The sequence below is a fragment of the Micromys minutus genome (genome assembly GCF_963924665.1).
Source record: "Micromys minutus genome assembly, chromosome: 4".
NCBI lineage: Eukaryota > Metazoa > Chordata > Mammalia > Rodentia > Muridae > Micromys > Micromys minutus.
The window spans coordinates 87,307,849-87,333,590 of record NC_137973.1 but is presented as its reverse complement, the minus strand read 5'-3'; the positions used below and the strand labels follow the sequence as shown (position 1 = coordinate 87,333,590).

At 39.0% G+C, this 25,742-nt stretch overlaps 1 protein-coding gene across 1 annotated transcript in view; it reads right to left on the bottom strand.

The window, feature by feature from the left end:
• The window catches only part of NEGR1 (neuronal growth regulator 1), a gene marked incomplete at both ends in the record, with an annotated part of 710,996 nt that overhangs the window by 405,784 nt on the left and 279,470 nt on the right, over positions 1–25,742 (bottom strand). The window contains one exon of the mRNA XM_080916349.1: positions 23,977–24,209. Coding sequence (XP_080772475.1) covers positions 23,977–24,209 — 233 coding nt within the window. The remainder of the gene's footprint in view (positions 1–23,976; positions 24,210–25,742) is intronic.

Here is a 25,742-nt window from a genome sequence, read left to right as displayed (position 1 = left end):
CTCCCAATATGGCAGCTGGCAAGAAAGGTGTCTTCACCAGAAGACATGTGAATGTCTGCCCCACACAGGGGGCTGGAGGCATCACAAGGTGGTACTCTACAAGCCATGGCTGACACATAACCTAGTTCTGAAACCACTTGCTCGCGAGTTGTCACTTTCCTTGGAAGCTCCATGCATTTGTTCCCCAGCCTCCAACTCCGTTTCATAAAGAAGTCAACACCAGGACACAGGTGAGTATAACACTTGAAGGCACACCTTTCACAGGACACAGAAGGGAATCTGACAGTCTATAGCATGTGTGTTAGTGTCTCTTATGCCCAGCCTTCCTTGGTGGGACTTGTTCCCTTCTAATCCCAGTCAGTTCCTTTCTACTGCCTCCCTTCAAAGAACACTGCAGTGGCCAACTCAGTTCTCTACAAGCTGAGAATTGTCTCAGAAGACTGAGACTGAGAGGATTTTCTTTTCTTTGTCTTTTTCTGATTTGTTTGTTTGTTTGTTTATTAGCCTTTTCCCCTGACTCCTTTCCTCCCATTCCTTCCCCTTCACCTCCCACACCCCATTCATTCCATCTCCCTTTCTCTTTACACAGAGAGAGGCCTGCCATGGGTAAGGACCAGACTCAGCATATGGAGTTGCAGTAGCACCAGGTATAGTTTCTCCAGCTGAGGCTAGACGAGGCAGTGCAGAAGAAGGAAAGGGGTTGCAAAGTTAGGCAGCAGAATCAGAAACAGCCCCTGCTCCTGTTGTTGAGAGTCCCGTATGAAAACCAAGCTATACAAGTGTTATGCATGTGCAGAGGGCCCAGGTAAGTTCCATACATGCTCCTGGTTGGTGGTTCAGTCTCTGCGAGTCTCTACAAGCCCAGGCTGGGTGATTTTCTAAGTTCTCTGGTAGTGTCCTTCATCCCTCTGGTTTCCATAATTCTTACTCCCCATTCTGTGGCCAGTTGTTTTGCCCTTTTAATGGTACCTTACAGAATTTTTCAGTTTCATGAAATCTAATTTTATTAATTGTTGATCTTAGTACCTGAGCTATTGGCATTCTGTTCAGAAAGTTTTCTCCTGTGACAATGACACCACCATTTCTCTGATAACCGAATCACGCAAAGATTCCACAAACAAAGAGAATTGCAGACCAATTTCCCTCACAAATAAAACTCAATAAAACACTTGCTAACCAAATCCTGGAACACATCAAAAACATTATTCACTACAATCAAGTAAGTTTCATCCAAGAGATGCAGGATGGTTCAACACAACTGGAAATAAAAAATCATCTCATTAGATGCTGAAAAAGCAAACTCCAACTCTGCTTTCAAGTCATACTGCAGGGCAATAGAAACAAAAATGTATCTTATTGATATAAAACCAGACAGATTAATTCATATATTCTAATTGAAGACACAGATGTAAATCTATACATTTATAGACACTCGACAGTTTACAAAAAAGCTGAAATTATACAATAGAATAAAGAAAACACCTTCAGCAAGTGGTGATGGTCTAACTGGATGCCTGCATGTAGAAGAATGCCAACAGATCTACGTACATCACCTTGTAGAACACTCAGGTCCAAGAGGATAAAAGACCTCAAAATAAAGCCAGATACCAATCCCAATAGAAGGGAAAGTGATGAACAACCTTGGAGATTTTCTTTTTAATCAAGACATCTTCATATTCATTGAATGGTGTTTTTCATTATCTCTATTTTGAACATAAAGATACAGAATCCAATATTTTGCTTGAGATGTTTGAAGAAGCAATCACATATATCAAGTTTCTCAATTCAAACATGATGCCTATTGGTAGACAACTCAAAAAGTGCATCCTCTTTTCTTTCTTCTGTATGTATAAAAATATTTTATTTATATTTACATATAATATTTTCAATGATAATTTCATATGAATAAAAATGTAAAAATCCCATGTCACAGTATTCTAGTTAAAGGATTTATATATTATTCATGCTTATATATTATTCATACCCGGGAAATTGTTCACTCAGTTGAAATTCTCTTCTTTCATTGGACCATGGTAAATACAATTAACAGAAGTGAAAATCATGAGTGCTCTTACACAGTTTCATCATTCCCACCCTGTAACACAGCTGAGGAAAGTCTATGATTTAAGGTGCTCACTGGAAACTCTGAAACCCCATAAAGCTGAGTCACAATACCTTTCTATTAAAAAAATATATATCAAATTTAATTTGCCTAAAGGTTTTCTTTTACTGGAAGTATCTGTCCTTAACACCTTCTAATCTACCAAGAAACACAAGATAAAGAGCAGCAAGTTCTTCACATTCTGCTCTCTTTGCTGGTCAGATTCAGGTGGCTTTGGCTGAACTTTAAGTAGTTCCATCCTATGCCTTCTTCCCAGGCCTGAGTGACTGTCACTGAAGACTATCAGAGTCTGCCTGAGTTTGTGAAGACACCCTCTTTCTCTCAGTTCTCAGGGCCACCACCCTAGTCCCTGCACTCACCCATCTCAGCTAAGATGAAGCACATGACTCAAAACCAAGATTTCTAAGATTTTAGGGTAAAGTCTAGGTCTGGTTCAATCGCTTCTTGGTCTAGAAACCACAGGGTTTTCATTGAATCCCAGTCAATATGCTTGCATAATTGGTAAAAATATTGAAGTTCATCATTATTAGAAGCACCAAATAATATATTTATAGGAAGATTTGAAAGTCCTATCAATTTGTCCTACATGGAGAAAGCAGTTCCCATGTGTCATTTACAGACAATATCTTGGATCCTTTCCAGAGTAATCTATACCCTAGTGTGATGCAAACTTTTCTGAAAGTAAAACCAAGCTACAAACCTGAGTTATGGCAAAGTTTTAATGTCAGCCTCTGGCCCAAGTTTAGAAGATGTGTCATAAAAATGCAATTCAGAAAATAATGGAACTGTGTGGAGTTAAAGCGAGCAAGCCAGTGTCTACAGGACTTCAGCGCAGTCCTCCAGAAGTTACAGAGACCTTCAGACCAGAAACAGATGATATTCTAAACTTCTTTGTCATGTTAAGTCTCTAAGCCACTAAAGTCAGTCAACTATAAGGGGTCCCCTTCTCCATGTTTAAAACTGTACATTCTCAGCCTGTAACTGTACAATAAATTAATTTAATTTTTATTACAATATTATTACAAAATTATTAACCACTTGTAGAGTCATGCACATAATTCATACTCTGTATTCTAAATAAATCCATGTGTGTTTTTGTAGTTATTAATCAATATCTAATCATATATTAATTTCTTATGCTGTGTTTCCTTTAATTTCTCACATTTTTTTCCTTTTTATGTGTGTGTGTGTCACATGTGTAAGTGTGCACATTTGTGAGTGTGCACATGCATGAAATGCAGGTATGTGTCAGTGCATATATGTATGCAGTGATGCATATTTGGAGATCCTAGGAGCAGCAGAGTTTCATATAAATGCCTGATTGGTTATTCGGGGTCTGGGGACTTAAAATCTGGTCCTCAAGTTTGTACATCACGCTTCTCACGGAGTCCTCTAGATCTTTTTCAATTATTTGCTGCAATCTATCTTTTTAAAGAGTGTTAAGTTAGAAATTGCTTGTAGCAGGTTAATCATTAAATGATTCAAGTTTTAAACAACATACAATTCTCAGTGGAGTAACAGGTTTAGGACACTGACTTAAGCAGACACTGGAGTCCCTCTTGACAGCTTGCTGGGCTCTCAGAACAATTAACTTTTGCTACAGGGCTCTTTGGGTGTAGTCCTGAAGGGGAGAGGAAGTAGTCTGTTAACAGGAAACTTTGCAGAGGCTCTGTTGTATATTCATTAACATGCAGCAGGATCCCATGCTGCTCGCATTTTTGTCCTAAAAAATTTTCCAGGAGACTAGAAGAGGAATAGGATAGAGAAACTTATCAGGGTCCTAAATATTCTATTGTCTTTCTTCTTCATCAACACATCTAACATTAAATTTGCATTTACTGCTCCTCATCTTCACTGACAGCAATAGTTTTGTGACTGCTAATCACCACAAATACTTTGGAACTCAAGAGAGATTACTTTCTTTTCTTTTTTGTTTTTATTTCTCCTTTCTTTATTTTTTCTTCTTTTCTTTTACCAGGTCTGAGTTAAGACAAGATGGCAACTGTAGCAAGAACAGGTGGGTAAGTATATAGCCCAGACTGACATCGTGTTCAAGGCCTTGTGGTTTAAAAGTGATGATTTCAAATCAATTTCAATATTTATGTTATTCCTCTTTGTTCAAATCTTCACATGATTCATCTTGTCAGTTCTAAATGTAAGTCTTTCTCAGCCAAATTTTGAAAATAAATTAGACTTCACAAATACCGTAAAGATTGAATCAATGTATTAGTACTGAGAATGCATTTGATTTATTAACTTCACAAAGATAGCAAATATTATATCAGAAACATTAAATATGTTTAAGAGGAGTCATTAACTACAGTTTTACAGAGAAGTTGTAGTCCAGAGATTTGAGCCAATCTTGTCCATCATGGGACCAGAGCTTAGAAATTAATAAAAAGAAATTAAAAATAAACTCAACAGATGAAGGAGGACAGGTCCAATTAAAAAGTTGTCTCCTCACTCGTTGTTTCTATTCCATGTAATTCTATGAACTCATACATGAAGAGCTTCCCATTCCACACCCAGTGGAGTCTCCCACACATGCTCTGAGTGCTACACAGGCCGTGGAGTGCAGGCACCACATGAAAGTCCAGTGAGGCTCTTTACAGGCTCAGTCTCAATACTTTACAGACATTGACTCTGGAATAAGCAAGGAAGCAGCTGTTATAGTGCTGAAGACATTCAAAATCAGGGAGACTTCAGAAAGGCTTTTGGTACTAGGAGGCTTTGCTACTCTGTAGCCAATCAAATATTTATATCTTTATGCAGAGCCAGAAGCGCCAAGACCAAGCAGATTACTGTCACTTTTCGAAAGAGCAAACAAAGCCCGATTGATGGTGCTACTCTAATTGTTTGCTGAAGATGAGAGCATTATCCATGGCAGAATGGAATTTAGGTCCAGGCATTTTCAGTTGAAAACTAATTATAAAGTTTTCCAGCCATGTCTTCCATTCTGTTCATTCAAAACTTAAATCCAAAGTTGTATTTGGGTTATCTAGCAAAGTTCTAAGCTCCTAGAGTAGGTTGAGTTACCTTATATGAGGATGTTTTGAAACTTTGAACACTATTCAGGGTTATCTGTCAGATTTTGAAAACATTCACACAGCATTAAACCTCATTGTTAGAGATGTTGGTTCTTTGACTTTCTTAAGAGAAGAAAACCAGGCTCCCAGGATGGGCAGTTCTACAAGGCCTCTAATTGGACTGAATCAAATGCTGACTGTTGTATGTTATCATCCTTAGGTGACAGGGAGAAGGCCATAGGAGCCATTGTCACCATGGTGATGATTATGTGCAGTAGAGTGAAATGAACCGCACAGGAGGCTGAGAATATTCATACCTGGCTCTTCTCTGGTAATTCCTATTTCTCTATGGGGGCCAAAAGTCTGGCTATTCATTTATTCTCATCTGAAAAATGGAAAGAGGATCCTCATTCATCAGTCCTGATGATTTTGGTAAATTAATGAAAACAATTTTTGCTGGAGGCTTGAATGAATCTAAAGATCAGAGTCTGAACTCCATGAGACTTAGAGTAGTTTGTAGAGCATCAGTTCCAGAAAAAGTTGAGGCAAGTAAATACAAAACTGTCTTATCAGATTGATGTAAACATCAGGAATCAAGGTTGGACTTCCTATGATAAAACCATCCTTAGAAAAGGGGATAACATTTGTAAAGTAAATACAGAGAATAAAAGGGGTAGGCAGAGAAAGAATAAAGTTGTTTTAGGTTAAAAAAAAAAAAAACAAAGAAAGAAAAAAGAAAAAAAATCCTAAGTCTGTTTTTCCTTATTTTTAAGATTATTTTATTTTGATTTTTGATTTTTAGTGTTTCTGTCTCTTTACAGGGATGTCTGGTACACACGAACACTGTTCATAGAATCAGTCAAGGGCAATAGATCCCCTACAACTGGAGTTACAGGTGTTTGCAAGCCACTATGTGGGTGCTAGAAATTGAACCTGGGTCCTCTGGAAGAGCAATTATGCCTCTTAATTGTAGAACCATCTCTCCAATATAACTTTCATATCATACTTGTGAATTTATCACTCCCAGGAATATGCTTTAAGGACATATTCATTAAAGAACATACTCTGAGAACAAATTGGTGGATATATATATATATATATATATATATATATATATATATATATATGTGTGTGTGTGTGTGTGTGTGTGTGTGTGTATGTGTGTGTGTGTGTATACACATATATGTATGTATGTATGTATGTATGTATGTATGTATGTATGTATATATGTAAATGGACAGATCCATAGATAGATAATAAGTAGATAAATGGATAAATGGTAGATGATAAGTATAACTAGATGATAGATTAACAGGTAGATGATTGATCATAAATAAATCATAGATTATAGAAGATAATCGATGATAAACAGGTGATAAATAGGAGGTAGATAGGCAGAGACATAGTACTTACATGATTAATAGGGAGGTAGATAAGTAGATAAATCAATAGGAGACTGCTACATAGTTGAGAGGTAAATGAGTAATAAAAAGGTTGTTTGCCTTGTTTACCTCTCCTCTGTATCAATTTACTTATATCGAACACCTTTATAAAATTTATAATAATTCTTTTGCTCTTTAAAATCAAGTTCTTTAACACCCATTAGAACATATTGAGCTATTTGTTGTCTTATAGTTCTCTTGTGCAGTGGTTCGAATGAGAATGGCCCCTGTAAGTACCCACATTTTAATGGTTGATCCCAAGTTGGTAGCTGTTTGGGTTGGATTAGAAAATGGGGCCTTTCTGGAGGTTGCATGCCACTGGGGTTGACTTTGAAGTTCCAAAGGCCCATCGTTTTTCCTGGGTGGTCTCTCTGTTTCCTTCTGTAGATCAGATTCAGCTATAAGGAATGTTAAGTTCTCAACAAGTGCTTCCTCGGCCTGCTGCCTGCCTGCTGCCATGCTTCCTGCCACAATGGTAATGGGCTCCCTCTGGAACCATCGGCCTCAATAAACCTCCTTATATCTGGGGCATTACTCATGATGCTTTGTTACAGCAAAAGAAAAGTAACAGATACATTTCGTGACATTGAACAGTGCATATCCTGAGAAGGCCTGGCCATCTACATGACAGGCTTCAAATTGGCAGTTCAGGAGATGAGGCCTAAATCTCTGTTTCCAAGAGCTGGGCAAGTCTAGGCAAGTCCAGGCCTCAGAAGCTGTTCTGCTACCTGGCCTGAGTCAAGGACAATAGGTCAGCAGCAGTTTCCAGAATTCTTCAGGAAGAGTTTCTCCCCCCACTCCCAAGCCCTGGTAATGTTTCTGGAATGTCCCTAAAGATAAAGCAAGATAAAGGTCACCTATCTCTGAATTCCCCTAATGCGCTTTAAATCTGGCCTTCAAGCTCACTTGGTTGTCTATCTTGGTAATGGGAGACCCCAGCATGCTGAACTTCTACAGAATAAAACAATCTTTCCATATACTAATATCTGATTCCAGGATATCATTCTTTGGTGAATCATGGACCCTTATAATTCCAACCTAGACTCATGCATTCTAACTTCATGAAATATGGAGGAAAACCCTTTCTGCATTTCCTGTTGTTTACTACAGAAAACAAAAGGAAGGCATCTGGTGCATGCTGTCACTTCCAAACTCATAACCTTCTCCTGCTGCTCCTACATTAATAGATGGAAGACCCAATGCCCATGGCTTCCGTGGCAGACTAGAATTTTCCTTTTATTATCTTATCCTGCCTTAAATTCCAGTCGTTTCTTCCCAATCATTCAGCACTTTCTAATCTTCTAAGACCAATAAATGGATAACACACTAAGAAGAGCTAGCATTCCTAAGGCCCATTGTTCTGGAGTCATTAATGTGTGCTTGCTAAAGTCTAGTAACACAAAGTATTTCCTCTGAGGAAACAGAAATGAAGGCAGATGGAGTCTCTGAGAGAATCCCTTGGCATTTTCCAGACAACATTTTCCCAATTTGTCCTGAGGGTCTCTAATCCCTTGGTAACAAGTGGTTCTTTGTGAAGAGTTAGTCACAATACCAACATCCTCTACCATTAACATAAGAATGACAAAATTTAAAACAATAACATTCTAATTTCAACAATATAAGAAGATTGTGAGATATTTCTGGCCCCTGAAGCTAGTGCTTATGGCCAACATACCACATCATTTTGAGATGCTGAACGTGAGTAGAAATTAACTCTTTCCATGCCATACAAATCATGCCATATTCTGCATCCATAGAATGACAAAAGAACCCATAAGAACAGTAATACATTGGTTTTCCTTTCTTTAGATTCATCATGGTCCAGTTTTAACATAATGAGATTCTAGCCATCAAAACTGAACTGATGTGTTACTAATTTGTCTACTTAAATGAATCTGATTTCATTTCCCTCTCTCACTACCAAAAATGAAAAAAAAATAAAGTTGTTGGCTGTAAGAGAGGAAGTTAACTGGAAACTCCACTTGCAGGAAGTCATGTCATGTCTGTATGTCGTCTCTTGGAACACCAGAACACCAAAGAACTAGTGATGTCATTCACAGGGACACCCCAAACCCACACCAGTGTGGGAAACACGTGCTTTCCTCCCATGATGATAAAGTTCATGAGAATCAAGTCTATGTAAGTGTACCCCTTCAAATGAACGTTGTGTACTTGAAGCATACCCTTCTGTGTTGTTTACACCCTTTTCATTCACTGACTTCTCAGGAGCATGGTACTTCTTCATGCTGATGTCATTCTGGTCACTTAGTTCTGCCATCCTAGGATCATCTGCCCTTTCATAAAGCCTCCCTTAGGTATCCTCTTAGTGCTAGTACCCCACTTATCACTCAGGCAACATGTCCTTCATCTTCCTCACAGAAAGTGTGAAGATGCCCCCTCTTGTAGATCCTCGTGAGGTCTTCAGTAATCTATTAACTAACTATCTGATCATACTATATTTTATAAGCAGCCCTATTAAACATTAATCCTCGCTTTAGGTTACTTTTAGAAAGACCACTCTGCTGTGTAAGTTGAAAGAGGAACACATCACACACACAAAGCTATAAAGGCTGTGTGAGCTGGGAGCTTAGAGGCCTTATGTCATGTTAACTCAAGCCAAATCTTAAAAAAGTAGGACAGTGTCTCCTCCTCTTGAGACCAGGATATGCACTCATAGGAATGCAGGGCAGACCCATGCTCCAGGCGACAGGACAGGCAAACCCTGAGAAGTCTGCTGGCTGCTAATAGTTGTTGCAGGCACCTCAAGGCCTCTTCAATAGCTAAATAAATACCTTTGAGCACAATTTTTTATTTTTCCAGGCATGCTTTTAAAGGAACTATGTTCAGAAATCTTTAGTAGGTCAAAAGCTTCAAGGGAGAATTTATGCCACCTTGAAAGAATACGCACAGAACACTCTGAGACTGCTGATCTATCTTTAAAACTCAAGGGAGTTTTTTACTTTGTGTTGTTATCCTGACATTTCTGTCTTGGGCACTCAAATGCCTGTCCACAAACACACGCAGAGCCAATCTCACTGCACTCTGTTCAATTGTTTGCTCAGAGCAGATTGTATGACAAAGTGCAAAGGTCAAGTTGATCAACCAAATTTCACAGCACTGGTGTCTCTGTTAAACTAGGGTGACTGACTCCTAGAGAGCTTAATCCAGAAGAATTTTCCTCGATGCAGCGAATTTGACAAAACTCAGCAACTTTGCATAATTTCAGAAACATACTAGATAGAACGTAGACATCAGTGTTAATTTTCTTTTAAAATTAGACTTAGTTATTATTTTTATACTTAGTTATTATTCATTCATTCATTTATTGTGTGTGCACCTATTTGTGGCAGTGAACTTTCTCCTTACTTGCTGAGCCATCATTCGGGGACTCATGCTGTCTTTCAGAAGGTACACATCTTTATGTCACATCCACTCTCCACTTCCGTGACCTACTAACTTGTTCCCATACCGCACTGCTAGTGGTTTGTCCAGCCGAGAGTCTTTCCTTTGGAATTCCCACTGTACACTTATTCTACCCAAGTCAAACAAGATGGAAGCCAGTGGGCTCTGTATGTGCACCTACAGCTGGAATAGAAATGGCAGGGCGGGGGCAGGTGTCACTGTGGCAGGATCTTGAAGCATTCAGTCAGAGTCAAGAGCAGAGAGAAATAAGAGTGCAAGGGGCTAGTACTTTGCTGCAGTCTACTCTTGTAGAGTGCCGGGTATACTGCCCCTGCCTACCTTCAGTCTGGATCTTCTTACATAGGCACAAGAAGTCAGGACAATACCCAGAAGTAGGTCCACAGGCCTACTAACGGGACTCAGACCATCCTCTAGACTCTCTTCCAGGCAGTCCTTGGCTGTGTCAAATTGAAAAACTAACCATGACAAAGATTCATTAGCAAAAGTGGTCTGCTGTTTGTCACCATCTGAAGTCACATAACTTGATCCGATTGCAGAGTCCGTCACTCTTTTGTCTCCCACTCCAAGGCTCACACCTGATTTTATAACAATGCCCTGCACAGGAACGTGTCCAGAAAATGTGCTTTAGTGACAGAGAGCTCGTGCCCAGATTCAGTTAGTTTCTTTGCCAGAGGAAAGTCTCCAATTGCTCTTCACTGCTTTTCCCACAAGGCACAGGTGCAGTTGTAAAAATCATGGGCCAGGATATTGCTGGTCAGCCCCTAGTTCCTAGGGCAACAGACTCACAATCATACTGTGCCGCCTCATGGGAGATTTTTTTTTCCTTAAAGTCACAGTCAGGGTAAATACTAAAGGATTTCTTTTCTATTCATAGCATTTTGTATTTGTAGCTCAAACATTCATTAAAGATGCAACTGAAATGCTAATGATAATTACACCCAAAAAGGTAATAAAGAGAAGCCCAAGGCTCAAATAAATGCCAACATTTAATAATTATGCATACTTTTAGCTTTCCCCCTACATTTATCTTAATTTCTGATAATTAGTTTAGTAAATCTGAATTTTCAACATATGTGTATTTAATTTTAAGATTTGTTTTCTTGGTTTGCTTATTAGATCTAGGAACAATATATACATCTTGTAAATGTGATGAAGCGATTATCTCTACATAGAACAGATGCCTATATAGAGGGTTTAGTAACATGACTTTGAACAGGGTGACAGGAAGAAGGCAGCTAAATGTTCATCATCAACCAGGAGTTATTCAACCAAGTGGTAATAAGCCAAATTTTAATCAAAAGGCTCATTCACAAGTGAAACTAACCTACAAAGACAGTGTAGGAGGGAAGGGCAGCTCAGTCTTGTTGACAGGAGCAGCTGACACCCCTGCAAGTAGGCAACCTTCTGGGAGCCCAAGGACAGGTCTGCCCAGTGACACAATCTGAGCTCCAGTATAAGCTGCGCCCAAGGCAGAATAGACAATCCAGTCAGAATTGAAGTCCAGGCTCCGGACAGCTGTGCAGAAAGCCCTACCTAAGGCAAGGAGGCAAGAACAGGCCTCGGGTCTCACTGACTCCTGCCTGTCCATTTTGACAGTGTCTCCTGCTGCGGGCAAAATTCACCCAAACCAGAAAACCTTGCCCACTAGTGTCCACTACTGGGGACAGACAGGAGCAGAGCAGAGAGCATTAGGTGGATCTGAGAAGGTCCATGCACAATAGCTTTTCTTTAATCCTAGAACAGTAATTTGAGTTCAAAACTCTGGAATTATTTCGAATTACTCGAGCTCAAAAACCTTAACATTAGTATGAAGTTATTACATCCTTTTTTTTCCACATAGAATTTCTCCCAGAGAAGAGAGAGTAATTAATTTTACTAATATTTTAGTTTAACTTTATTGTCTACACTCATAAATGGAAATCCCTAGAAATCAGTGAAGGCAATATCTAATTCACAGAGAAAGAGTAAAGGACTTGCCTGCACGAGGCTCGTTAGTCTGAGAAAGGAAACTCATATCGTTCCCTGTATGTACTCTGTGATGGGAAGCTGCTAGAAATGTCTTAATGTTCCTGGCATTCCCACAGCAAACCTGAGCAGTGATTTTGTGTTCTCCACCTCACAGAGATGGGTGCTTACAGAGAGGAGGGGTGCTTGCAAGTTTCCTTGAAATGTTACGCTATTTTGTAGGCATCCAAAGACAAAGGCATAGCATGGGTGCTTAATAAATTAAAAGCATCCTGGGTACTCGCTTTGTGTCTTGGTAGTATCGGTGGTAAAGGGTCCTTTAAGCGCTTCCGTGCTTACAGTTCCAGTAGGGATCAGACATGGTGCTAAGGAAACTTCTTGGTGTGAGAGGGGATAGAAAAATCATAGAATAAACTGGAAGTGGGTCCTGGTGAGAAGTGTAGGGCGATGAGAAGCTTTCTACTAGTGAGGCTCCTTGTCCTAACATTCTACAGTTTCTCCAGCAGCGCCAGCAGCTTGGGGCCGAGTGTTGACACTTGAGGCTGAGGGTACTCAGTTTTAAACCAAAGCAGTGGGCTGTGGTCATGTGAAAGACCCTAAGCAGAGGAAACAGTGAGAGCCCTACACATACGACAAATGGCTCATTTCTGTCCTTTTGTCTTCGACATCCCTTCTATGTTTTTCTTTTCTTCTTTTTTTAAAGCAGTCCACTGGTTCAAAGGAAACCTACAATAATGAGCAGAGCTGGAGAAACCCTAGTTGTTCATCCTTGGCTCTTTTCCAATGTAAATCTCTTCTTGTCTTTGGTTCTAGGGCCCTTGCCTGTGACCTTTCAAACTAACTCTTTTATGCAATGGAGTTTTTTTCCTTCTCAGAACAGCATTGCTTGGACATTTTGCCAAATGCTGGCATCTCCCTTATTATTTCCCTTACTTCAACATGCAATCACCAGCCTGTATTTCGTGAATAGCCAAGGATTAGCAAGGGATAAAAATGCAGGACCCTGAGTGAAAATAAGCAAGCCAAGTCAGAAAGGCTAATCCCTTGAATTTAAATTTTTCTTGTTATGTCAGCATTCCTGGTACTAATGCCTTAAAGATAGAATCACTACATTAAGTTAGTTTAAGCAATGGGCTGGCAAAATGCCAGCCACAGCAGGCCGGGGGGGGGGGGGGGGGGGGGGATTGTGTACCTTTGCCCAACCAATAAATGGGCTGAATCTTTGTGTTCCCAGGTCATGTTCTTCATGTCTGTTAGTTTAAAAGGCTCAGAACCCTAGTTCTTACCCAACAGCTCAATCAAAGGACAGCATAGAGCATTGTTGAGCTGTGTGCTGGTACAAAGCCTGACATGCTATCAACACAGACACAGGACTCACAGGTCTTGGACTTTTCATGACCATAAAGCACCTCGGACACACTGGGTGAGAGAGTCAGGAGCTGGATTTTAGCTTCCCTGAGTCTTCCCCTGCGCCATTCACATCACTACTTAGCAGACACTAATGGGCTAAGAGAGGAAGTGACTGGGGCTGATAGACCCTAAGACAGGGTCACCCTGACTCTATGAAGTAAACTCTGCCAGTTGAGATTTGTACACATCTCTCTTTGTAAAATGCACATGATGAATCCTTGTTCATCACAAATCACATGGGATAAGCTATATAATTGGCAGACTGAATTTTTTTCCTCTCATATTTTCTCGTGGCCAGCAAATAGAGGTCATAGGGGGTCTATTGTTTAAGATTTAACTAAAGAAAATAGCAAGATTCTAATTGCCTCCAGTAATAAATTAATTATCCACATGACTTGAGAAAGAAAGAAAAATAATATTTCAGGGGTGAAATCACATTACAGTGAATTCTAAGAGCAGGCAATTTATTCCACCGACTTTGGTTTTATTTGCAGAGTTTCTTGAAATAAGAGCAGGTACAATTTGGTGATGTTTTATTTATGCAGACATTTTCATAGCAGTGCTGCACTTTGCATTGGGATTTGACAAATATAACATGGTTATTTTTCCTTCTTTAAGAAAAAAATTAAGATATTATAAGATGGATGAAAAAAATAATCATTGTAAAATAGAAACACAAAACAAAATCAATGTTACCAGACAGACAGACATACACACACACCTACACACACATACACACACACACACACACACACACACACACATACACACACACACATACATACACACACAAAACACACACACCCATACACTTACATACATGAGAAGCCATGATCTAAGCTTTAAATGCTTTGTAAGCCAGGACTCTCGGGAATTGCAATAACTATCCATTCGACATTAAAGAGATTTTGATGGTAAAAAATCTTTCTTAAATGTTTAATTATATTAAGATACATTGAAAATTTCATTTGAGCCTTATTTCATGTCTATTAGTGTGTTCCTGAATGTATGTGTGCTTGCCCTGTTCATGCACTGCACAGGAGGAGCAGAAGCTGGCAAACCCCTGGTACTTAAGTTAAAGATGAGCCACCATGTAGGTGCTAGGAACGGAACCTGCATCCGTTGTAAGAGCAACAAGCGCTGCTAACTCCTGAGTCCTCTTTTAAGCCTATTTAATTGCTTTAAAATACATTCAGATTTTATTTTGAAGCATGTTACCAGAAACAGCAACATTGCTTTCCTTGATTGGCACATGCCCTCTCTGAAATACTGTCACTTCATTCTAGTATGTAACTGAAAACTTAACGAGGACACTGGGAGAACGTCTGGTCAGCCCTGGCACAAGTGAGACAGCCCACTGGCTGTGCCTTTGCCTCTTTACCATCTAGCTTGCCAGGGTGCCAAGGCATGGAAGTATGGCCATCCTTCTAGGACAATTACCAGTTAGCAATTAATTCTTTTCAGATAGTTGCATTTCCTCTCTCCATTCTATAAAGCTAACCTCAGATGCTCCCGTGTGTGGTCTACACCATGTGTTGTCTACCTACACAGCATGATCACTCCAGTCCAATATCTTTTGTTGTCAAATGACCTGTACTATTGCACTTTTAGACAGTTCTGTGCATAGATGTATAGAATCAAACATGACTGACAATAAATTGTAGAGAGCCACATTTTAAAAAGAATGATTGGTATGACTATAATTTCATCAGTTTTAAAGAATAAAATTATATAGTCATTAGTATTAACTCAAAGTTAATAATAATAGATATTACATACTAGTAATATAAAATTAGTTTTAGCTGAAGAACTAAATGTCTACTGAATATTTTCTGCTCCAGGATATAGCATGTCTTCAACTTTTGTTAGAGTTGGCTGATATTTTGATTCTGATTATATTATCTTCCTCATATAAGTACATAGTACAAATAGAAACATGTACTTATAGCATTTCTGAAGTTTCTAAAGATTCTCTCCAAATTGCAAGACAATATTCATTTAGTAAGTGAGTGTTTATGAAGCATAAGTGGGCAAAACTAACATCACTTTCAAAATAAGTTCTCACACAGTTCAGTCCAAAGACACATTAATTAACATGGCCTCTGAAGGACGGGGGTGGGAAATCTCACATTCAGTAGTATTTGTCTGAGCAGCATGTGGACATCCAATGTGGTGCACAGTGCACGGTTATATGCTCATAACAGAAGCTGCCCCAAAGCCTCATGGTACAGCACAGGTAGGCACTGACAAATACCTTGGATTCACTGTGTGATTTGTTTTACAACTAATTTTTGGTCATTGAACATTCAAAACACTATGCATAGTTTTCTCAACCTCCACATTCATTTACCTGACTACAGACGGGAAGTGGCCCTCTGCTCAAGAAGCTAGGCTTACAGGAAGTAACCCAACACGTGCACGCCCCTTGTGTATAGTGATCAGTATATTATAAATTTTTAACAAAGCTTTTGTAAGAGAACTTTTGTTAGTTTTAAACTTTCATAAACTAATCTGTAAATAGGAATATATGGTCACTGCATTTTCAGAGGAAAAATGTTATGAAAGAAAAGTTTCAGCTATTGTTACTAATCCTTTCCTTCAATTTTTAAAATTTTACTTATAGAAAACTAATGCCTAATAATCCTACTTTCAAAAATGTAAAAGAAACAATACTTTTCAAAATCATGTTGTGGATGAAACCAATGGTTAAATAAATGATTTTACTAAAGATGGTTTTATTAATGCTTTGTGAGTTGTTCTATTTAACCAGAAACCTATGGTAGGTGCATGCAACCAGAGGAGAAAGTTTTTTAGAAGCTGGTCTGGACATCTTGCCTTAAAGCTTAGTTATTCTCACAGAGTGGGTGGTGTAAAGGGAAAGCTACAAATGCCAACAGAACACTTTAGATTTTAGTAGTTATCCATCATGTCATTGTCTAAAAATGCTTCTTCTCCATAGCTGCAGACTATGAACCCAAGGAGAAATGTGAGGGCTTTGAGAAGATGTTTCTGCTCAGTTCACAAATATCCTAGAGGACATTTTCACCCTAAGATTTATAAGTTAGGCATTATTGTCCTGAGCTGTTTGGGTATCAGACAAAACTGCAATGCTATAGCCCCAAGTAGTTCAGGTAGTAGATATGTCAGAGGAGTCAACGTACCTGGGGAGGGGAACAGTCATATTAAACTCCATTATTTTATCATTTAACTAATCTGTAGAGATGATGCAGTAAGCACTTTATAGGCAGAAGGCATGGGCAAGCGCGGAACCCACCTACAGTTACTGACCCAGAGAAAAGGATGTACAAATACCAAGGTGCATGGCAGACCTGTCCCTGTGTTCACTTGTACCCACTGCCTTTGTCATGAGTCTAAGAACCTACTATGGAATTCCAACTTGAACTGTCCGTAATGCCATGAAGTTACATTGCTTAAAGGGAAATGATTTGTGAGTAAGAAAATAGCATTCAGCAAAGTTATGAAATAATTAACTGTTTTTCTGCCCAACTTAGAACCTGTGCACGGCTACTTCTGTGTGTACAAGCAAGTTTTCACTATTCACAAAAATGAGCGACCAGATATACCCAGGAGCATTAGGCTCTAAAACTTATTTCTACATTAAGACCACCACCACGTGATACATATTTGTTAGTAAAAATCATCTTATTGAATATATTTTATATTTCCTGCAGTGAACAATTTGGGGGACAGACCTGTATTTCCTATGTCATTTACTGTTTAGATTGTCCTTACTTCAGGATGGTTCTAGAAGAGTGTCTGATATGCTTCTCTCTTTCTGAGTAACAGGATCAGGGAACCAAGAAAGAGTTTAACCTTGCGGACCGTGAAATGAATAACTGATCTTGTTTTCCCCTGTACTGACTGCTAAAATTCTTAGGGGTGAATATTTTACGAATCTCTAAAAAGACAGTTTTAAACCACACAGAATTTTACAATGTAGGCTCACCTCTGACTACACCTCACTCTCACTTTCTTTATCTTGGCTCCTGTTTCTTCTGTTTGTTTTAGAAGAATAAATACTTCTTCATAAGCCACTTAAAATCCCTTCCATAATAAAAGTGTTAATAAAACATGGTGTTTGAATTTTCTGTCTGTCCACTTTACAAAGGCATTTTCAAAACATGTCTCAGCCAAGCAATGATCAGCATTGCTATAGTTTATAGATCCCTGTATAGAAATCTCTGAAAGGAGGCAGAGTCCAGTGATACCTAATAGGGTAGACTGTTGCACCTTATCCTTGGAACAAAAAGGAGGTCACAAACTGAACTGCAGAGCAGGAAATATAGCTGCTGTATGCACTGGGCAGCAGCCAGCTGCTTCAGAAGGAACTCTGAGCTCATACTGCCAGGTTGCTTATCCCATAGTGTGCTGCAAGCAAAATGTATTGTACCCACTGCCTTAAACTAGCAACTGACTCCTGGGCTTACTAAGCAGTCCCAGATGACTCTGAATTGGAAGCTGTCTTCAAAAGTGCTCACTCCCGAGTACTGTCTGCCAACTGCATTACAAGAAGCCAGAGAAGCCATTACAAATGTGTTATGTCACTGTGACATAGAGTTATGTGCTTCCAAGAAGACACATAGAGCAAATCTCCCTGAAAGAAGTGCTTGTTAATCTTATAGGGCAGTTTGGTTGGATCGACAAATACCTAGGTAGCTAGTGGAGCATGTATCTGGGCAATGTATGCAATTGTGAGGCCATTTTTAGAGACGATTAGATCATGAGGGCTCTAAATTGATGAATGGTTCAATTCATTGGTGATTTATAGCATTATGCCATTCTTACAAGATGGTGAGATTTAGGAGGTAGGCTTACTTGATAAATATGTTTCACTGGGTATGTCCTAGTAAGATACTTCATACATGGACCCCATTTTGATTCCTTCCCTCTGTTTCTTGAAGTCCATGATACAAAATGTTTTTGCTCTATTCAGGAACCAATACAGTGACACACTGATCAACTTTTGAAACTAAATACTCAGGTAATCCTCCCAAGGGTTTTTTTTTTTTTTTTTTTTTTTTTTTTTTGTTAGAGAGATGAGTAACAAATGTGCAAACCTGATTCCAATAGTTGGATCATTGCTGGGTTTAAAAAGCTGTATAGACGGATTTGCAAGAGAGATTTAGAAGAGTCTGGAGAAATAGACTAAATAAATCCTGAAATGCTAGAGGTAGAGATAATTGGCAGTTCTGGGAGACTCAGGACACAAACTGCGGGTAGTACTGAGGGAAGTGAAGATTTGTGCTGATGGGGATAGAGAGCTAGCCCAGTGGCTAGGAGATTCCATGCACCTGCAGAGGACCTAAATATTGTTCCTAGCACACATGGGACAGCTCACAACTCCCTGTAATTCCAGTTTAATGGGATTTAACGTTCTGACTTCTATAAACACTCACTCACAGGTCAAAGACTTTAAAAGTAAGTTTGTTCTGATGGGGCTTAGGACAGTAGTGAAAACATTAGGAAATAAATAAAAAGTTCATATTACAGTGGGGACAGAATCTGTCTAATGTTTTTTATGTCCTAAGATTTTTAAATGAGATTGAATTTAAATATAGAACTCCAGAAAATAGAAATTTGAATATGATTTAGGACTTGGTGTAGTAACTGCTCTCTCCTTTTAACCAAGTAAACCATTGGGTTCAAAATGCAGTCACAACATGAAGGACAAGCATTGTGCTCAGAAAATGGGTGGTTGGAATCTGTAGACAAGGGTCAGTGGCTGACAAAGGGATCAGTTCTACCAAGAACAACATGTGTCCTTTTCTAGGGAGTACAAGACCTCCCCAAACCTTGTCTTTTACAGGCCACAGATTGCAAAGTAGTCAGCTCATCTGATGGTCTTTCCCTTGAAGTATAAAATTTGTCTGGAGTGCCTTTTTGACAAGGGGTTGCTTTTCAATGAGTGTTCTAGGTTCAACACCCAGGTATTCAGAAACTGATGAAGCCTTAAAACAATTAGGGCTAGGGTGATGTTCACACTGGCAACCCTTTTGACTGACTCCATGATGTTGGCAATGCAGATATGAAAGACGCTAGAGCTGTAGGGGTCATGGAGGCTTTCACACAGATTCAAGAACAAGACCTTGGAACCTAACCTCTGTATTACATGGCTTATGCCCATTTAGATGGCATTATATATATATATATATATATATATATATATATATACATATATGCATATAAAAGCAAGATTAACCATCAATGGCTATGGTGACTTCAGAAAGTTAAAGCCACTGGAAATGCAATATCTTCCAAAGGACACAAGTGCATAGTTAGAAGGGAAGCCACATGTTCTCCAACTCAATGACTCTGATTAAGAGCTCTCCATAACAACTTGGGCTTAAATTATGACACCATATGCACATCAGATACTAGACATAAAAGTAAAGGGCCTAGTTTTTGCTCTGATGGGTTCAAATCTAACTTTGAACTAACCCTTTGCTATGTTCTCCTGCCAATCCCATTCGAAATGGAAATACCCACTCTGTGACAGGCATACAATTGCATTATATTTTATAGGGATTCGTGTCTAAGAATTTTTCTTAAGTATCACAGAAGACTTTGGATTCTGTCTTAATTAGAGTTATTATTGCTATGTTGAAATACCATGACCTAAAGCAAGTTGGGGAGAAGGGGTTATTTTGCTCATAGTTCCACATCACAATTTATCATTGGAAGAAGTCAGGGCAGGCACTCAAACAGGGCAGGAACCTGGAGGAAGAAACTGATGCAGAAGTCACAAGGGAATTCTGTTTACTGGATTGCTTATCATGGCTTGGTCAACTTGATTTCTTATAGAATCTCCAACCACCAGCTTAAATGTATCTCCACAACAATGGGCTGTGCCCTCACTCATTAATTGTTAATTAATAAAATGTCCTAGAGTCTTACTTACAGACTGATCTTCTAGAGGCATTTTCTCAATTGAGGTTCATTTCTTTGTACTATGACTTATGAAATGTTGACAATAAAACTAGGTACCACAGACTCCAAATTTTAAGCCATTAGAAAATGTTGGGACTATTCGGACTTTGGGATCCTTAAATTTGTACTGTGTGGTCTTTGCCTCACAGGTAGATCAATGTGATTCAGGATCGGGACACAAGGAGTGATTTGAAAGTGAGGTGTTTGAGTCTCAAGTTGACAGAACAGACTTATAATACTTCATCTCATTGTCTACTTAATTAGATTGACCATGTCCAGAGTAGTCTGCACATTGAAGTGGATGCATTTCTGAACCTGCTTCCTGGAAAGATGATCTCAGAAGGGTACTGACCTAATAAATTGCTTGATAAAAGCAATTGCACTACTGCGGATTTGTGAGCATGGAAGGTAGTATCCGATTGAAGGAAGTATGTCTTCCAGTATATCCTAAGGGGGTGAATCTTTATTTATCTGACCCCTATTTTGTTTCTATGCTATGATGTAGGTTGCCTTGAAGCATCACATCATCCCTACCATGATGAAATGAAACTTCTGCAACCCTGAGCCAATATGAGTTGTTCTTTCAGACACATTGTCATGGGGAGAGAAGTGATCACACTGAATATTGCTATGTTGATTCCTTTGCACAAAGAACTGAAATACATGACAAGAAGAGAGGGGAAGGACTAGCTTTATTCCTCCAGTATAAGGGAGGCCTAAGGGGTTCAAGTCCCATAAATGGGTTGGGTATATTATAGGGTTTCCGAGTCCTCCCATTTTCTTTGTTGGTCCTTACCTTCCTGTTATTTCTCCTCATAGACTCTTTTGGGAACAAAAAGCCATCATCCAGTGTTAATACTGGGACCTCTGACTTGAAGCCAATCTTTCATCTCTACAAATTTTATTCTTAACTAGCATTGTTCCACATAGTTAGAAACTCCACAAGATTAGAAATTTCAATTTATCAGCATTATATTTTAGATAAACAATAAATATTAACTCCTTATTGAACTTATTTGCTAATTTTTCTACGTTACTATAAACTATGGCATAGTACATTTGCTTTTAATTTCCTGAGTTTAACTCAAGGACTTGAGTAGTTTTTTTTTTTTCAATTTAGAAATTAGTAGTAAGACAATTATCCACCTTGGTGGGGCAAATTCCAGAGTTAGAATTTAGATATTCTGATTTGTCATTCTTCTCTTCATAAAATTGTTTAAATAAATAATTTAAAGGTATCAAAATCGCACCAACAAAGTCCTCTCTGTGATGCCTGGTGTGTACAAGATTCCCTTTGTTAATCTACTTTCAAAAATAAGGTGTTAAAAATCCAAGTCCCCTAACTACAATGTTACCCATTGAGAAGAAGCTTTGGTGCCAGATGTGTCACAGACTCATGACAGACACAATGCATGCATTCTTACTTCAGTTTCTCAGTTTATCTTGGTGAGTAAAGGATTGACAAATCACTTGGCAAAGAGCATATTCTTCTAAATTATCCAGATAAGTCGAAGTGTCTATGCACATCCACTTATTTTTGCTCATTGAGAAGAAACGTAACTTAAGTAGGATTAACATTTTATGACACTTATTTAGTTCTTGAGTTGACTGACAAGCCTATTAATGTATTCCACGAGCATTATTAATGTAATTGGAAAATGTCCCACATGCCAATCAATTTATAATAAGTAATTATGTTCATAAATACTGTAAAATTATTAGCTTTTAATTTGATCTTATGACATACCTTCAAAACAGTTGCGTGGATTTTTCTATTTCTAAAGGAACAAAACATAGAAGCAAGCTTTCAGCAAGCACATTCTTCACTTCTCAAAGGTTTATGAACATTAAATGACCTTGAGAAACTAGCACTATCTGAGAAGACATGCAATCTCTTTAAACCTGCATAACAGTGTAATACAGCCTCTGCAGTAAAAAGTTGAAATTAAACACCAGTGGATATAAATAGGTGCTTAGAAAGGGCATGCATCCTATTGTCCAGTTTAAGCACGTGGATGTGACACAGGGAAGAGTGAATGAATTCGGGATACATTGAGGTGTGTTGAGTAATATAGCATGGAAACCTACAGGTGGCAAAGGACAAACCAATGTCACATCATGACTGATTCATACATTGTCAACCAAATATTTTCTCTCAGAATACAAAGGAGCCTGCCATACATTTTTCCCCCTGGAGATTCTGATAGAAAGGCAAAGAAGAGGAGAGATTAGACAAGCACTCTTTCTAATGTGCTTTGCAATTTTGTATTCACTTTGAAGGAGACCAGACCCTACCCTCTAGATTGCTTGTAGCATCTCCATGAAAAGATGGACTTTGGGCTGTAGATATAGGTCAGTGCTAAAGCAATTGCTAAAAACCTGACCACATGCCTCAGACATCCATCTCACAAAACCAGGTAGAATCTTGTGAAAACCTGACTTGAAAGACCACATATCACAGCAGAAGGCAACAATGTACAACCTAGTGATTTGGTTTTCATTATAAACTCTTTCCTTAAAGAAAACTGTAGAATTGAGAAGTTTAATTTTATTATGTCTGAAATATTTAACTGCAATTGAAGTTTTGTTTGCATCAAGGTTCTTATGGTATATGAGGGAATAGAGGGCATTTGCAAAGGATATAGATGGTTACTGTATTGAGGCATTAACTCATAAACCAAATTCAGATCCAGCCTTGACTTACAAAGGGAGAATCTTGAAGGTGGCAACCTAGTCTCCCATTCAGTTTCACCAGGAACCTAGTCCTGGGGTGGGTCATGCCATCATCCATTTTGTTACTAGTCTTACTAATGATTACCACAGCATTGTCTTGAGATCCAGAAAACAAAACATTTTCGTGAAGACAGCACATACATTCATAGGACAAGTATTTTATATAAATTATACATTTTATGCACTTTTTACCCTCCCCGGATTAAAATCATACATTTTCTTGAAGAATACTTGCATTTGGCAGAACCTGGGGCTCTTACCGCTAAGTATAAAAGTGGGACAACAATGTTTTACAGATGATTAGTTGTCTAGCGTGGTTATGTACCGAAGCTCAGTCGGACATAAGGCACTGTGGAGAGCATTACAGTTACTCGGTATTTATACTTTAAGTGAGTTATTCTAGAAGGTTATGCTTTGCATTTTCACTCAAATGTGAGTGGAGAGAAAATGTGCAGGAAGGTCGGGGAGGCGGCTTTTAGAGTTACCACTCACAATTCAGAACCCTTTTACTTTTCAATGTATCTGCTCTGGGTTTTTAAGTACTTATTTTAATGTATCAATTATGGATCTTCCAAGATTTATTTCAGAGATGACTCAAGGGAAGATATGAAATATATCATATACAAAAATCATAATGTGGTGTTAATGGTCGTTGCCTGTTCTTGTAAGTGGGGATTCCTGGATTTAAATCATCATTACCCTTTAATGGAACCTAGAAGATAATTCATGGGATAATGACAACACATTCTTGAATATTGGTAGCTGCTTCTAAGTCAACTCAATACCAGTGTTAAATATTTCACGCAGAGATTCCACAAGGCAGCCCTTCTGGAACACGGGTCTTTAACTATCTCAGTATTTGACTTCAAGGTCTTCCCTCCTAGGGAGCTCGCCGGAAAACACTCACCTTGCACAGTGAGGTGAACCTGCATCGTCCTTGGGGTGTGTTGGGTCTGCACAGAACAGGTGTATGGGCCATCATCTGTCACATCGACATTCTGTATCTGGAGGCTGTAGTCTCTTTTGTTCAATGTAGAGATGGAAACTCGAGGGTCCACTGACCACTTATCACCTCCAGCAAAGATGATACTTGACCTGTTGAGCCAGGCACCCTTTGATGCTCCATCTTCCAAGTAACACCTAGACATCAAGGGAGGGAAGGAGGGAGGGAGGGAGGGAAAAAAGGAGAGAGAAGGGAAAGAATGAATGAAAGACTGTTAATCAGAAAGTAAATTAATAACAGCATGTTTGCTCTGCATGTCTGCCAAACTCTCTTCACATTCTCTCTGTCTATATAATGGTTACTGTAAAGGCCACATCATACCTTTCTACATGGAGTCACATTTTTGACACTTTAGGAAGTACTAGAGGTCTGAGAGAGTCATCTTTGAGCTGACCTATCTCTGAATGAAATGTAGCAGTTATACCAAACATAAGAGTACCACGTAGCTAATAATCCTAAGAAAACCTGACAAGTATCAGCCTTTTAAAAATGAATGTAGGCCTTCAGTGTACAAGGGATAAGCTACTTTTACCAAAACACAGCTGCCATCAGTATAAGGCTGGCCTTAGACCTTTAGTGACAAAGATGTGTTGTCTTTTCAATAAATTATCTACTAGGTTTATTCTTTTCCTATGAGACATTCATTATTAACAAACTGTTACCACACCCCTGTTTATGGCTGGGGTCATGCATGATCCTTGTTCTCTAGAAGGTGCTGTTAGTGACAAAGACAGACAAGGAGTCTCTTGTAAGTGTATAAGGGAAAGGATGAATCAATGATATCAGACACAGGTGCACGGAAAACGCACAGTTCTCAGGCCCAGAGAGGGTGCCAAGGCTGGATATGGTGAGACGCCCTGGAAGATGAGTTATCTGAGAAGTTCAGAGGCGTGTGAAGTCATGGTACCACAGATGCCATTCTGCGGGTCTTCAGGTGAGAGAGTGATGGGCCGAGCCAGAAATGAGCAAGATGTGCGGTGAAGGAGACATGAACGGCAGGATGATGGAGACAATGGAGGACAGCAGGCTTGGTGACAGTTAGTATGTCATAAGGTGAGACCTGAAGCCAGATCCAAAGTCAGATTCTAGAACAAGGTTCAGAAACACAGTCCTATGATCAGTAGAAGGCAGCAGGATGAGGCAGAAGCAGAAGGGCTGCGTTACATGCCAGTGATTTTTGCTGAGGCCTAACATTCAGCGTTTCATTTTGAAGAAAAGAAAAGGATCTGTTACAAATTAAAGGCTGGTTTTCTTAAATGAGTACACAAAATGCCTTGAGAAGGAGAACTCCTACATCTGAAAAGTCTGACAGCCTTTCCACAGAATGCCTTGGGGGACTGAACAGGGAATCTGAGATTGCTACAAAATTGCAAGATGAAGGCCACTGGCAGCCACTGCCACGTTTATGAAACTAATCAGGGGGTGGACAAGGAACAAGGTTCCGGAAGAATCCAATTTGCAGTCAGCTTCCCCATCTACAGAATCCAAAGCAGTAGGGGTTGTAAAGGTCATTTTTAATTGAAACGCTTTTCCTTATGTATTCAATGAAGAAAATAAAACCTCCTTATTGCTATAATTCAACAATTGCATTATGTTATTGATTCTTAATATACAGGATGAAAATAGAGGGGACGGTTTTCTCATTAAACAAGATCGCATCCATGCTGATA